Genomic DNA, 15,810 nt, shown 5'->3' with positions numbered 1-15,810 from the left:
CTGCGAGTAAACATGCAAACTGACCCAAGAGCAGCGCCGCGGGCCCAGTAGCCCCTCCCACAACACACACTTACCCTGCAGTGTGTGTGTGTGTGTGTGTGTGTGTACCGAGCACTTCCTCTTGTTTTCCACGTTGACCCACATACTCGCAGTCGTTCCCCAGAGAGCCGCCTCTCTTTTTCTCCCTCTCATTATTTCACCGGAGCTCCTCCCCCTCCTCTCCTGCATGAAATGGGGGCGACCTGGTGGATGAGCGGTGCGCGGGGGCTGGGGGGGTGTGTGCGTTCAAATCCACTCTGGTTCCACAGGGAGGAAAACGCTGCATCCACACAATTAATCCAGTGAGCAGCAGTTTTACAGGAAAATGAAAGGTTTGCTTCGTTATCACAGACGTAATTACGTTGTTTTTCAAAAATGGGCCGAGTCATGTGATTGTTAACGTTTTCATTAAGTGGTCACATGGAAACATGTGAAGGTGTTAAAGAGGGTTTCAAACCCACCACTCACTCTCCCACACCAAACCCCACAGAGAAAACCAGTGATTTCGGCTGGCGGGGACACAGGAGCTGCTGGTCCTCTGCTGCCTCGTGTGGTCACTTTGTGTCTTTAAAAGAAATTGAAATGAAGGATTTTAAAAGCCAAATTTTACAAAATAAGACATTTGAAGTTAGTGATGGAGGCAGCAGTGGCTCAACACCTCGTGTGTGTGATGTTAAAATCACTGCTTTTCTCTCTGGTGTTTGGTGTGGGAGAGTGAGTGCTTTACAAACGTCACGATAAAGACGTGATCATGTGACGTAGACATCGCAGAGGTAGCGGCTCGTCATGTTGCGTGATCTTTACGTGTTTGCTCGTATCTGATAAAAACCGAGTCCTGGGCTTTAGTCGTGGTTTAGTGAGTCAGTGTTGACTGAACCTGAACCGTCACCGTAAACCAGGGTCAGGGTCTGAAACTGGTCTAATTTTTGGAGGGAAAAACAACATTGCGATATTTGTGACAGTATTTCACAGAGTGTTTCAAAATAAACGCATTTGAAGAAATAATGATTTTAAACCACTTTTCTGTTCAAGCACGTGTGTGTGTTCTGGTATGGGTGTCTTTGTGAGGACCACGCTTTAAACCTAAAGAAGTGAGGACATTTTGCCTGCTCCTCACGTTCTGACACAACTAAACATCAGCTCGTTTTCACGGTTAAGACCCGGTTTTAGGTTAAAGGTCAGGGTTAGGCACTTAGTTGTGGTGGTTAAGGTTAAGGGTAAGTTAAGGGGCTAGAGCACGCGGTGTGTGTGTGTGTGTGTGTGTGTGTGTGTGCTCAGAGACCTTTAAACAGTTAAAGCTCAGCTGCTGCGTGTCCTCGCGCCACGCCTCCGCAGCTCAGCTGATTCCTGCTGCTGCTCTCAGTCCGAGCAGACGCTGCTGACACTACTGCTGCTGCTGCTGCTGCTACTGCTGCTGCTGCTGACACTGCTGCTTATGAGGAGCGAGGACAATATTCTACACACACGCAGCAGCAACGACACATACACATACACACAGAAGAGGAGGAGAATGTGAGTGTGTGTTCGCAGCAGTAACTCTGTGTGTGTGTGTGTGTGTGTGGAGGGGGGAGGAGGAGGAGGAGGAGGAGGAAGACTCGGCTCTTCTCGCACCTGTCCTCTCTGTCTCCAAACGGAACAGTCGCGCAGTTTTTGGAGCGCGAGCGACGCTTTTTTTTTTTCTTTTTACACACATTTACACACACACACACACACACACACACACACACTCACAGTGTCGCCACAGACACCACCAGCAGCAGCAGCATGACTTCGTCCTACAGCCTGGATTTCCTGCCTGAGATGATGGTGGAGAGTCGCCTGCTCGTCCCCGCGGACAGACTGTGAGTCCTCTCTCTGTGTGTGTGTGTGTGTGTGTGTGAAGCTGATGTCCGGTGTGTGTGTGTGCGCGCGTGCGCGCGAGCTGTAGTTCTCGTGAACCTCTGAGGTTGAGCAGTTGTTTCTGGGATCATGGAGACGCAGAAGCTCCTCGAGGTTGTGATGAATGAATGAATGAATGAATGAATGAACATAAATTATAACCTTTTGTCTTTAAATCCTCGTTCGGGATGAAAATGTTGTTCAGAACTCTGGTGAAGAGAAGTTGTTGACGCCCATGATGATTGTGTGTGTGTGTGTGTGTGTGTGTGTGCGCGCGCGCGCGAGGACAGCGACTTCACCGTGACTTCAGTCACGTGATGACGCGGTTATTTGCTTGGACACTAGTTTGTTGGACACTTGGTCGCGAGACAGTGTCCACAGTGAAGGGACAGACAGACGCAGGAATGTGTGGATGAGTGAATCCCGCGCGTTTCTATTGGATTTGATTTAATTCAGTTAAAGTGGAATTTGTGCATCAGCAGAGACAAAGAGACAAAGAGACGTTTTCATCAGGACATCTGTCCTGGTCATGCACCCAATGTCTGTCTTTCTGTCTGTCTGTGTCACGTCTGTCTCTCTCTCTCACTTCTGTCTCCCTGTCTGTCTCACGTCTGTCTGTCTCTCTCTCTCTCACTTCTGTCTCACGTCTTACGTCTCTCCCTCTCTCACTTCTGTCTCTCTGTCTCACTTCTGTCTCGGTCTCACGTCTCTCTGTCTCACTTCTGTCTCTGTCTCACGTCTGTCTCGCTGTCTAACATCTGTCTCTCTCTGTCTCGGTCTCACGTCTCTCTGTCTCACTTCTGTCTCTGTCTCACGTCTGTCTCTCTGTCTAACATCTGTCTCTCTCTGTCTCACTTCTGTCTCGGTCTCACGTCTCTCTCTCTTTCTGTCTCTCTGTCTCTTCTCACATCTGTCTCACATCTGTCTCACGTCTGCAGCTGTGTGTCTCCGTCTCTGAAGACAGTGTGTAGTAGTTAGTGAATTCATCCTCTCATAAACACGCGTCAACATAAAGAATATAAAGAACCTTCCGTGTCTCACAAACATTTACAAACGTTACGGAAACTGCGACAAAGTGAGTAAACGACGATGTACTGACGTGTGATACTGGACGATATCGCGATATATCGGAAGAACTCGAGATACCGATAACTGACACCGACGTGTCCTCATTTACGACATGTGATGTCATACAGACGAGGACGTACGTAACCTTTCGTAATGTGGAGTCAAATACGAGGACGTACACTTTTACGTAACGTAGTTTGAGAATCGGGATTTTATCACGTCATCATTTTTGTTCTTTTCCTAATTTACCCTCCTCTTCCTCTTCTTCTTCAAACGCTTCTGCGTCACTGTCGTTATCCAAAGTAAACGCGTGAAATACAGCGGCGTGACGTCGTTAGAGAAGCGCGACGAGGCGCTACGTGATTTTATCGTCATCAAAGACTTTTCATTTCCACTGTCACTGAAATCACCAGCTCGCTGTCGCCTTTATTTTGGTCATGTGATACGATTTTGTGAATTTTATTGCGATCCCGTGAAAGTGACGTGTTTTTTTTGTCGCAGACCGAAGCTCGTGCCGCTTTCACTCCTGGTTTGTGATTTATTCTGTTTTATCCTAAAAAAACCTGAAACTTTGTCTTTTCTCCTCAAAATCCCTCAAAGATTGAACCATGTGACTCACAGACGAGTGAAGACTTTGATGCACTTGATGTTCACTTTGGTTTGAACAGCGCACACGCACACACGCGCGCACACACACACACGCACACGCACACGCACACACACGCACACACACGCGCGCACACACACACATCACTGATCGTTGCTTCCACTCAGTTCTCATACATCACATGTGCAGAGAGGACGACGTCAGAATGTAAGTTCAGGGGCAGGTTTTCAGGAGGAGGAGCAGGAGGCGTGTCCCCGTGTCAGGGCTGTCCGCCTCCTCGCTGCCTCGGTAAGAGAGCGCTCATAGACCTGTCGGGTTCCTGCAACTCACATCTTCACTGCGACGACGTTAGAGCCACGAGCAGGAAACATCACAGCGGCGACAGGAAGTGAGACAGGAAGTGAGACAGAGTAAAGTTCACAACCAACGTCCAAAGATATTTCATCTGTTTCACATATTCGACCATTTTCCTCGTGATTTACGACATTTAAACTTTATTTTCAATCCATGACATCGTCAGTTTTCCTCCATCCCTGATTTACCTTCTTCTCCTTCTTCTTCTTCTTCTTCTTCTCCTTCTCCTTCTCCTTCTTCTTCTTCTTCTTCTTCTTCTCCTCCTTCTTCTTCTTCTTCTCCTTCTTCTTCTCCTTCTTCTTCTTCTTCTGTCAGACGCTCGCTCCTTCCCTCTCGCGTCGCCGCTGTCGTGACAGAAACCTTCGTCATCCAAAGTGAAGCGCGTACAAATACGCCGGCGTGATGTCGTTAGAGAAGCAGGACGACGGTCGTGAGTTTGTTTTGGTTACCTGAGGAGGACACGAGAGGAAGAGGAAGTGTTTCCTGTCAGAAAGTCGCGATTTGTGTCGGAAACTCTCGCTCAGCGCGCGGAAGAAAGTGTCGGCGTCATTGTTGCTGGACGATGACGTGAAAGAGTTTTTCAGAGTGGAGTTTTGATTGTGTTGTGAAATCACACACACACACTCTCTACCTCTGTCTGTGTGTGTGTGTGTGTGTGTGTGTGTGTAAGTCAGTGTTATTTTTTTTATTCCCTGGACTCTTGAGTTTCTCTGAGAGGATTATTTCATCACTTGGCCTTGAAACGTATGAAGCGTGCACACACACACACACACACACACACACACACACACACACGTTCACGTCATGTCTCTGGGCTGTGATGGGCAGAAAAATAACTGCATCCATAGATGAAGCAAACAACACGACGATGATGATGATGATGATGATGCTCTCTCTCTCTCTCTCTCTCTCTGCACCACCCTCCTCTCCTTCCTTTGCTTCCTCAGCTCTTCATCGCTCTGCTTTGCCACAGGGAGACTTTACCTCGTGCGTCTCAGTGGATTCTTTTCTTTTCCCTTTCTTCTCTCCTCCTCCTCCTCCTCCTCCTCCATCCCTCTCTCTCTCTCTCCCTCTAAACGTTTTACCTGTGTCGAGTCTCCGTGCTGAGAGCGGCTCATTAAACGGTTTATTGTGGATTCAGTTTTTCCTGTGACGGTCGTAGAACTCAAACCTAGTTAATCTTAATCTGAATTTAATCTGACTTCCTCGTTCTGATCAGAGTGCGCTGCGTTCCAGAGAGAAGTCGTTTTCGTGGGTGAAAAATGAACGACTCACAGCGGGCTGCTGTTTTTTTTTTACTGCTCTGAGATTAACGCATCATAATTCCCATAATCCCAGCGTCTCGTCCTGATTGGCTCTGACCTTCAGACGTCTTCCTCTGCTGTCATCGAGCGGCTTCACTTGAACGTGTGACAGCTGGACCAGGATCAGGTGGCGGTCAAAGGTCGCGGAAAGGTCGGCGCCACCTGTCATCCGTGTGCCACACACACACACACACACACACACACACACACACACACGTCACTGCAGCAGCTGTTTGTTTTTTTTACCTTTTTAAAGAGATTATAATCCTCCACTGCTTCCTGTCGTTTGTCTTTTTGAACTCGTCAGAAACAGCGTGAGCGCGAACGCCTCCTCTTTTATCCGGGATTATCGTGCGTCTGCTCACGCTAACGCTAACAAGCTACTTCTGCTTCACTGGAAAATACAAAACTAAAGTAAACGTGAAAAAGCAGCGTTTCCTGTGCAGTTATTGTGTGTGTGTGTGTGTGTGTGTGTGTGTGTGTGTGTGTGTGTGTGTTTTAACGAGGATAAAGTCGTCTGAGTTTTCCTCTAAATGTCAACAGGAAGAGTTCATTTAAATGGGCCGTCGTGTTTCACAGTTAAAGAGCGGAAGCTTCCGGAGCCTCGGTGATGCTTCATCATATTTACGACGGCGCGCGGCACAGAAAACGTTTCTTTTATGGGGTCAAAGCGTCCATTAACGCGCCGCCGCTTCCCTGTCTAACCTTTTTAAAGTGAGCGCGTAAACTCGTGAACGCACGACAACGACCTGCGATAAAAACACTGATCTATAAATCTGAAATAATCCTGTCTGCTCAAAACAAGCTGCTTTCTTTGCTCATGGATTCTTTTTAACTTTCCTGTGATTTTTAGACACAAAAAACAGATTTTAGTCAGAGAACAGCGAGGTTTGTTAAGCTAACAATGAAGGACAGGCTACATGCTAACATTTTAGTTTTTCCATTCATAGGCTACATGCTAAGATTTTACATGTCGTCTCACAGGCTACATGCTAACACTTTACCTGTCCACTCACAGGCTACATGCTAACATTTTACCTGTCCTCTCATAGGCTCCATGCTTAGATTTGTTGTCATGTTGGCCACATGTGATGCAGTCTTACTTGTTAACGCTAGATGCTAACATTGTACTTGTAGGCTACATGCTATCATTTTAACTGTCGGCTCATAGACTACATGCTAACATTTTAGCTGACATATCATAGGCTACATGCTTACATTTTACCTGTCGTCTCATAGGCTACATGCTAACATTTTACCTGTTGTCTCATAGGCTACATGCTAACATTTGTAGTCATGTTGGCCACATGTGATGTACTCTTACTTGTTGACTCATAGGCTAGATGCTAACATTGTACTTGTAGGCTACATGCTAACATTTGTAGTTGTGTTGGCTAGATGTTAACGCTTTTATTGTAGGCTACATGCTGACATTTTTCTTGTAGGCTACATGCTAACATATTTCTTATAGTCATGCAGGCTAGATGCTAACGTGCCACATGCTAGATTTTGCTCTGTGATGCTGCCAGGTGTTGGAGCAGTTGCTGAACAGGCTCATTGGGTGCGTTCAGGGCCGTCAATAATCAATAATGAAGTATTTGATGACTTATATTCATGTTTCGTCTCAGACCTGCTCTGTGTGTGTGTGTGTGTGTGTGTGTGTGTGTGTGTGTGTGTGTGTTGTCACGCAACAACAACAACAACAACAATCAGAGATTTATCTGCAGAGAGACCTTTGTCCACAATATTTGACCAACATGTTAATAACCGGACCGAAGTCTCCGGCGCTCTCACACCTGTGGGGAAGTGTTTGTTGGGAGGAAAGTGAAAGGTAACCATTAGTGTGAGGAGAGAAGAAAAGAGATAAAGAAAAGGGAAAAAAAAGCTGTAACAGAGAGATTGTGCTGAGTCGTACTCCAGAGGGAAGAAAGCGGGAGGTCGAGGCGAGACGAGGAGAAGCTCTCTGACATCCTGTTTGTGCCTCCGCCCTCCGCTTTGCATTACAATTCACCGGCGTCTGCACTCGACTCAAGGTTAGACCTGACAGCTCTGTACAACTGCTGTCACTGTGTGTGTGTGTGTGTGTGTCTGTCTATATGCAGCAGCCCGAGGGCGGAGATGGAAATTAAGAGACTGAGAAGAAGAAGAAGGGAGGAGACAGAGATTCATGCTGAAGGAAGTCGTGGAGATTGCGCTGGAGGTTCGATTCCTCGTTAAACTCCGTCCCGGGGTCAGACCGCGCGGTGTCTGGAGGCTAATGAGTGGCCGTAAAAGTCCTTTAATCTCACTTTAAATGGAGACTTCAGGTTTTTTAAGGCAGCAGTGAGGGGAACGCCGACGGTTTCCCGTGTCCTTTTTCTCCCCATCGTTTCTGGCAGCGCTGACGTCCACAATCACGAGTCCTTCAACACGGCACAGAGCTGCTTTCTTACCTGAGATTTTAAGACGCCAAGAAAAAACTTAATTTTCTCGTTTTAACAAGAGGACGACAGATTTGTTAGGCTCATAATGAAGGACAGGCTACATGCTAACATGTTACCTGTCCACTCACAGACTACATGCTAACATTTCACCTGTCCACTCACAGGCTACATGCTAACGTTTCACCTGTCCACTCACAGGCTACATGCTAACATTTTACCTGTCCACTAACAGGCTACATGCTAACATTTTACCTGTCCACTCACAGGCTACATGCTAACATTTTACCTGTCCACTCACAGGCTACATGCTAACATTTCACCTGTCCACTCACAGGCTACATGCTAACATTTTACCTGTCCACTCACAGGCTACATGCTAACATTTCACCTGTCCACTCACAGGCTACATGCTAACATTTTACCTGTCCACTAACAGGCTACATGCTAACATTTTACCTGTCCACTCACAGGCTACATGCTAACAATTTTCTTGAACTCACTGTTCTTCAACACGGCACGGTGTGTCAAAGTCGAGGCCCCCGGGCCACATCCGGCCCACGATACAGTGATGTTGGGTCCGCGAGATAACACCGTCTTTCCTGCTCCTCCATGAACGCACTTAACAAATGACGTAGTCAAACGTGGACGTCATTCATAGATTATTATAATTTACATTAATGACTCTGAAACAGTCGCTCAGTGTTGATATTTAGCCGCTTCTGAGGCTAAATCGATTGATTTTATTCAATAATCTAAACATCAACTTCAGATTTGATCGCTGGTTTGTTTATTTATTTAATCCACGAGTGTCTTTTGTTCCAAAGTTCATAGAATTTGATAAAAGTCTTTTTCAACAACATTTGCAAAAAAGATTTTGTTCACGTTCCTAAACGAGGAGGAAGTTTTTGATGAAAAATGGCAGAAACAATAGTCGCTGGTCGCTGACTCAGCGGTTTTTTTAAGTACAGGTGAGAACTTCTAGACTTTTCTGCACAAATCAGCTGAGTGTGAAATCTTTGGTTCGTGTTGGTCGCGGAAACATTCTCACAGAGGAGTGTGTGTGTGTGTGTGTGTGTGTGTGTGTGTGAGTGTGTGTGTGAGTGTGAGAGCAATGTGATCGATGGCCGTATTGTTGTGTGTGTTTGTGTGGGGCGGGGGGGCGGCGGGGGGGGGGCTTGACGGGTTTATTGAGAAGCGTGATCTAGTGCAACGCCCCGGGACTCACTGATGTAGTTAGAGAAAGAGAGAGAGGGAGGGGGCGGGACGAGAGCGAGCGACAGAAGAGGTGATGACGGATGGACGGAGAGAGAGAGAAAGAGAGAGAGAGAGGGGACGTTAGCAGAGGTGGGAATAAACGTGTGTGTGTGTGTGTGTGTCGACAGTTAATCTGCGCTGTCCTGAGGGCGTGTGCAGTCATAACAGTGATCTAATCCACACACACACACACACACACACTGTCACCAATCATCCATTTAAAGCGTCATCTCTCTGTCCTTCATCACTTCTTCTTCTTCTTCACACAATTCCACTTTTTTAATTTACTTGACCTCAGACTTGTCCACGTCCTTCACTCACTCACTCACTCACTCACTCCGTCATTCCCCTCAAATCTAATTAGCCTCATCGTCGTCGCCCTCCTTTCCCTTTAAACCCCCGCGGTTTGGTGACGACGTCGGCCATTTTCAACAGAAGAGAAGCTAAATATAATAAAATTCGAAAAAACCCACAAACATCTTTAAAAAAAAAAGGAAAAACTAACATCTGCTGTGTCAAAGAAAGAAATATTCACTGCACCAGCTGTTACTCTAATCTCTGCTGACTCGTCATTTAAACCTTCAGTCATATTAGCGTCAGGCTAGCATGTTGTGTTTCTTTGAGTTTTCAGCCGTGACGCAGCTCAGCGATGAATTCTCCGATATTTAACTTGTTAAATTTAACAGAATCGTCTTTTAATTGTTGTGTCATTTTTACGTGGACGATATAAACCTGATGCTAACGTTAAAACACACTGGTTCACGTTTATTCTTCCTCACATAAACTTCACACACATGAGATTCAGATAATTATTATTATTTCTACGCACGTACACGAACCACAGTTTGAGAACCGTGGGCGTAGACGACGCCACTCGTTCTAATCATTGATATAAAGTGAAACAACAACAACCTGTTTCTGAATCGACAATGAGAAAAACAACACTACTGCTGCTAATACAGGGTATTAGCCTGATGCTAACGCTACTCCCACTGTTAATTGAATGTTTGAGATGACTCGGCAGATTCTTGCTCTTTGTATTGCACTTTTATTTTCACGATATCTGTCGTCTACGAGCGCGTCAATCGTTCGTTAGCTGCTGTGCTGTTATAAACTCACGCGTGGCGTTAGCTAACACACAGCTAACTCGTAGCTTCTGTTTGCGATGTTTCTGTCGAGGTTTGAGTGAAACAGGCAGCGATAATCGATCAGCAGAGTTCTCAGAAGCTGGTTTATTGTGTGTTGTGTTGTGTTGTGTTGTGTGGGTTGTGTTGTGTTGTGTGTGTTGTGTTGTGGGATACATGAGCATATGAGCTGCTTCATGCACACACACACACACACACAAACTCACTCCCAAACAGCACCATCAAACAGTAATTTGCATCATAACTAATTAAAGCTTCACTTTGTGCTGAAGATTCCAAATGTGATGGAGTATTATCATGTCAAAATATTAAAGTACACATAAAGTGATAAAAATGGGCAGCGTTACGCGGACGTCAGAGTTTAAACTCTCTCTGAACAAACGTGACGAGATGTGACAATTCCACATATTTTTGTTCATGTTCAGCAACAAACTACACAAACAAACAGCTCTCTATCGCCCTCTGTCTCTCTGTCAGTGGTACTGCAGCCTTTCTCTTCTCGACTTTATATCTCTATATTTACAGCGCCTGTGATTGACAGTTCAGTGTTGCGTGTTGTACAGTAAATCCTGATTTTGCAGCTTTTCACACTTAAATAATTGTGTTTGTTTGAAAACTAGGGCAGAAAATAACGTTGATTTTCATCTGTCGGTTATTTTCTGTCTTTCAAACCAGAAAATATTCACATATTGAAGCCGGGAAAAAACCTCAGAGCTTCAAACTGCTTCATCGACGATGAAATGAGCTGACGATTAATTGAGTAACGGATTAATAATTCAGTTAAAAAATTGAAAACCCAGCTCGTATTCCATAAAAAGAGCGGATCAGACGATCAGACGAGCATCCGGAGCGTCGGAGGATTTGGGAAAACACGGGCGGAGAAGACGTGAACTCACGAGAGGGAAAAGAGTTTGGCTCATTTCACTCAGCACTGATCTATTTTACAGCGTCACACACCATTTCCCACTCAGGATGTGTCGCGTGTGTGTGTGTGTGTGTGTGTGTGTGTGTGTGTGTGTGTGTGATGAAGCCCCTCCCCCCTCTTAAGTCGACATCATTTCTATAATTGAAAACAGTGGCGTGACCGTGGTGTGATGTGCGGTTCAAAGGTAGAGCAAACATGAATGAACGTGTGATCTGATGTTTGCCATCTTTCATTCACTCGCTCACAGAGTGTTTGGCAGGAAGTGGAGAGTTGGAGTTTTTTTCTTCTTCTACGACTGTTGGACTTTTGAGAGCCTTTAAAAAAACGGATCAAATGAAAAACACTCGTCGATAAACTGCCGTTCTATTTCCCCCCCGACATTTTGAGAGGTTTATTTTCGAGGGTTGCAGTTTCCAGCCGAGCGAAACAACAGAAGCAAATTAAATATCTCATTTTAGTTTAGTTTTTTTTTATCTGGGAGATTTCTCTCACTTATCGAAGCAGCTGCCTGGTGAAAGCTCCACACCTATTTTTCAATGAATCCCAGAGACATCATTTTTGTTTCCACGCGTTGTTGCCGGGGTTTGATGGAGTGAGGTGTCGGGGGAGTCGCTGATACAGAGGCGGTAACTCCAAACGCTGCAGTCCTGCAGACAAACGCCGCCTTCACACGTCTGCACCTGCTGCGACTCTGAGTTTGAGTTTGACGAGTCTCTTCTGTGAGAGAATCTCTGTTTTTACTGAGATTTTAGCCACTTAACACAAGACTCAGCTCATATAATCTATGTCAGATTAAATCAACATGATCACGTCTTTATCTCACTGTGAGACGACGTTTTCCAACAGGAAACTGAAGTTTGTAAACCACTCACTCTCCCACACCAAAGCCCAGAGAGAAAACCAGTGATTTTAACATCACACACACCTCCATCACTAAGATCAAATGTCAGATTTTGTGAATTTGGCTTTAAAGATCCTTTGTTCAGATTTACCTCAGTGACACAAAGTGACCACACGAGGCAGCAGAGGACCAGCAGGTCCTGTGTTTGGTGTGGGAAAGTGAGTGGTTTTCCACAGGGACACAAACTTCCCTTGAAACCAGTCACAGAATAAAGCAAAGGCGACAGGAAGAATAAAGCAAAGCGCACCTCATAATGGCCCCTGCAGCGCCCTTGAGGACCGCTGTTATTATTGAAGCTGTTATTAATGAGAAACGGGAGAAATCTGTGTTTTTAATGACTCATCTTCTCCTTTTCATCCTCGGTGTCTTTATTCACAGAAGCTGTTTGTGATTCTTGGTAAACACAGATCTGTAAATCCTCATTAAAGTCTCACCTTGATAAGCTTTTAGTGGCTTCTCTGTGAACGTTAATGTCAATTCAGCTGTGAGCTTTTCCTGCTCTATACGTTTTACCTTTAAACTAATAATAATAACAGGCCTTAAACACAGCGTCTGCTGCTACTATGGAACACAATGTGAAATAAACTGTGAGATTAACGATTAAATATCATTTTTGAAGCGTTGTCGCAACAATATGATGAATAGTAATTATTTAGTTTGTGATAATTCAGGTTCAATCAGGACCAGACACACACACACACACACACACACACACACGTTATAAAAGTAAGCTTCTTTTTTTTGACACTGAAAGGAGGCGGAGTCTGGTGATGTGCTGGTGTTCACTGATGTTATGAAGTAACACAGTAATAATTTTCAATGAAACGTGAAGCGCGGTGCACCTGCAGCTGCGAGTGAAGCGCGGCGGTGCAGTCAGTGATTATGAAGCGTGGAAAATGACATTTTTTATTTTCTGTCATGATTGTAAAGAAATCACTTGACTGGAATAAAAACACGACTGATGACAAAAGAGAGGAGAGCGGTGAAGGACGCTCGCTGCTAAATAAGCCGTGAATGTGTTCAATAAACGTCAGTGAAAACATGGGTTTTATTCTGTCGTTCAAATCTACAAACAACACCGCGGCTACATTTAAAACAATCCAACTTATGAAAAATAATTATCTGTGTTTCACTTTTTCACTCGTCAACAGTCGAAGTTTGTTAAGCTTCGTTAGCAGCTACTCAAATAGCTGCTAACGATAAAACACAGACGCAATATTTTGTGGCTTCCATAACTGCTGATATTAAACATCATTACAACAGTGTGTTGTTAAAGTAGCTGCTAACATCAAACACTGATGCTACAGTAGCTGCTAACATCAAACACTGATGCTACAGTAGCTGCTAACATCAACCCCCTGATGCTAAAGTAACTGCTAACATCAAACACTGATGCTACAGTAGCTGCTAACATCAACCCCCTGATGCTAAAGTAACTGCTAACATCAAATACCCGATGCTACAGTAGCTGCTAACATCAAACACTGATGCTACAGTAGCTGCTAACATCAAACACTGATGCTACAGTAGCTGCTAACATCAACCCCCTGATACTAAAGTAACTGCTAACATCAAATACCCGATGCTACAGTAGCTGCTAACATCAAACACTGATGCTACAGTAGCTGCTAACATCAAACATTGATGCTACAGTAGCTGCTAACATCAACCCCTGATGCTAAAGTAACTGCTAACATCAAATACCCGATGCTACAGTAGCTGCTAACATCAACTCCCTGATGCTAAAGTAACTGCTGACATCAAATACCCGACGCTACAGTAGTTGCTAACATCAAACACTGATGCTTCAGTAGCTGCTCACATCAAACACTGATGCTACACTAGCTGCTAACATCAAACACTGATGCTACAGTAGCTGCTAACATCAAACACTGATGCTAAAGTAACTGCTAACATCAAATACCCGATGCTACAGGAGTTGCTACAGTAGCTGCTAACATCAAACCTTGGTGCTATTGTAGCTGCTAACATCAAACCGTGATGCTATTGTAGCTGCTAACATCAAACACTGATGCTACAGTAGCTGCTAACGTCAAACACTGATGTTACAGTATCTAACGCCAAACACCTGATGCTACAGTAACTGCTTACGTCAACCACTGATGCTACAGTAGCCGCTAACGTCAAACATTGATGCTACAGTAGCCGCTAACTCACTTCCTTTCACCATTTATTCTTCAAAAAAAACTATGTTTAAAAAATTAGACACGTCTTTAATGTAAACGTCTCATTTTGTCCAGTGTCTCGTGTCCACTCGAGCGTCCTCGAATCCACGCTAACGTCCTCGTCTCTCTTTGACCGTAAAGACCAGAAGCTTTGAGTCCATGAAGCGGATGTTTGAGATTACACATGAATCACCGTCTGGGGGATTTTTATAAACCGTAAATCCAGGGCTGTTTGAGCAAAGGCCAAGCGTCTGTGTGTGAATGCAGTGTTTGTGTACGTGTGTGTGTGTGTGTTTGTTTGTGTGTGTGTGCGTGTGTGTGTGTTTGTGTATGTGTGTGTGTGTTTGTTTGTGTGTGTGTGTGTGTGTGTGTGTGCGTGTGCGCGCAGCCTCTGGGCACATTGTGATGCAGTTTTTGGACGACTGCCCTCGCTCTGATGTCCGCTCATCGACTCGCCGCCCTGGTTACATGCTCGAGTACGGGCCTGTTTTCCACCGCAGGTCGATACGGACGCGGCGCTGAGGGGACAGCCCGAGGCACGCGCGCACACACACACACACACACACACACACACACACACACACACACACACACACACACACTCAGTGTGTGCCGTCAGCACGTTCCTGGAAACACCAGCGCAGTGGACGGGGGATTGATCCGACGGAGAGTGTGTTCCTGTGTTATTGTGATTAAAGGTGTGATACGCTGACTTATCACAGATCACAGTCGATCGTTTCCTGCATCAAAGCTCATAAAAAACAATATTTAGATCCATCGCGAAGAAGAAGACGTCGGTTCAGAGTTTTTTAAAGAACTCATCGATCAGTAAATCTATTTATAAAGAGGTTTTTAGAGTCTGAAGCTCAGACTCTGCTCACATGACTGTGAGACCAACACCTTTAGGAACTAAGGACAAGTCAAGACCAGGATGAGTTCACTACCTAGGCCCTGACTTGGTCTCACTCTGCCTCAGTCCTGATCCTTGTCTTTGTCTGAGTAGAAGTCCTCTCTTGGTTATGGGATGGATCCTGTCCTGCTGTGGTGTTGGTCTTAATGGGGTCTTGGTCTTTGTCTTGGTACAAGTCATGTCATGACTTAGGTCTTGTTTTGGTCCTGCTCTACTTAGGTCTAGGTCATAAACTTGAGTGGTACTTACCCAGCCTTGGTCTTGGTGCAAGTCTTGGCCTGGACCTTGGTTTTGACATGGTCTTTATCTTGGTCATGACAGTTCTTTGCTCTGCTTAGGTCTTAGTCACAAACTTGTTCTTGGCCTAGATCCTAGATCTTAGCCTTAGTCTCAGTACAAGTCTTGGTCACTTATCTAACGTTCAAGCAGCCGTTTGTCAAAACTGTGTAGTTTTCTTTATTTATCAGTTTGTTTTTGGACCATTTCTTTATTTTTCATGAAACTGGGTGTGATGGTAGAGAGTGTGATCCAACACACACACACCAAATCTCATTCAAATCTGATGACTTTTGACCCAGATGTGTACGTTTTCTCCACAGGTTTGTCCATTAATAAGAAATGGGGTCATTTTTGTGACGTCATCAGTGGGCGGATTCTTACTTAAAATTGAATGGGAACATACTTGGGTCATTACCTACACGTCACACAAAAATCACCCTGGTCTGTGAAGATGTCGCTGAGTTATATACTGGACCTGTTCAATGGGACTGAACCATGTTAAGTTTAAATGACGCCAAAACCCTAATCTGGATCAGA

The 15,810-nt window shown here is 45.0% G+C and overlaps 1 protein-coding gene across 25 annotated transcripts in view; it reads left to right on the top strand.

Moving 5' to 3' along the window:
• Nucleotides 1–15,810, top strand: part of celf2 (cugbp, Elav-like family member 2) — a 180,862-nt gene that overhangs the window by 85,170 nt on the left and 79,882 nt on the right. The window contains exon 1 of one of the 25 annotated variants that reach the window (XM_058623874.1): nt 1,461–1,880. The exons of the other annotated variants lie outside the window; for them this stretch is intronic. Coding sequence (XP_058479857.1) covers nt 1,804–1,880 — 77 coding nt within the window. The 5' untranslated portion in view covers nt 1,461–1,803. Of the gene's footprint in view, nt 1–1,460; nt 1,881–15,810 lie in introns of those variants that run through there. 25 annotated transcript variants of the gene reach the window in all.

The sequence above is a fragment of the Solea solea genome, chromosome 3 (genome assembly GCF_958295425.1).
Source record: "Solea solea chromosome 3, fSolSol10.1, whole genome shotgun sequence".
NCBI lineage: Eukaryota > Metazoa > Chordata > Actinopteri > Pleuronectiformes > Soleidae > Solea > Solea solea.
The sequence above is the reverse complement of the archived record's forward strand: the minus strand, read 5'-3'. Positions and strand labels throughout refer to the sequence as shown.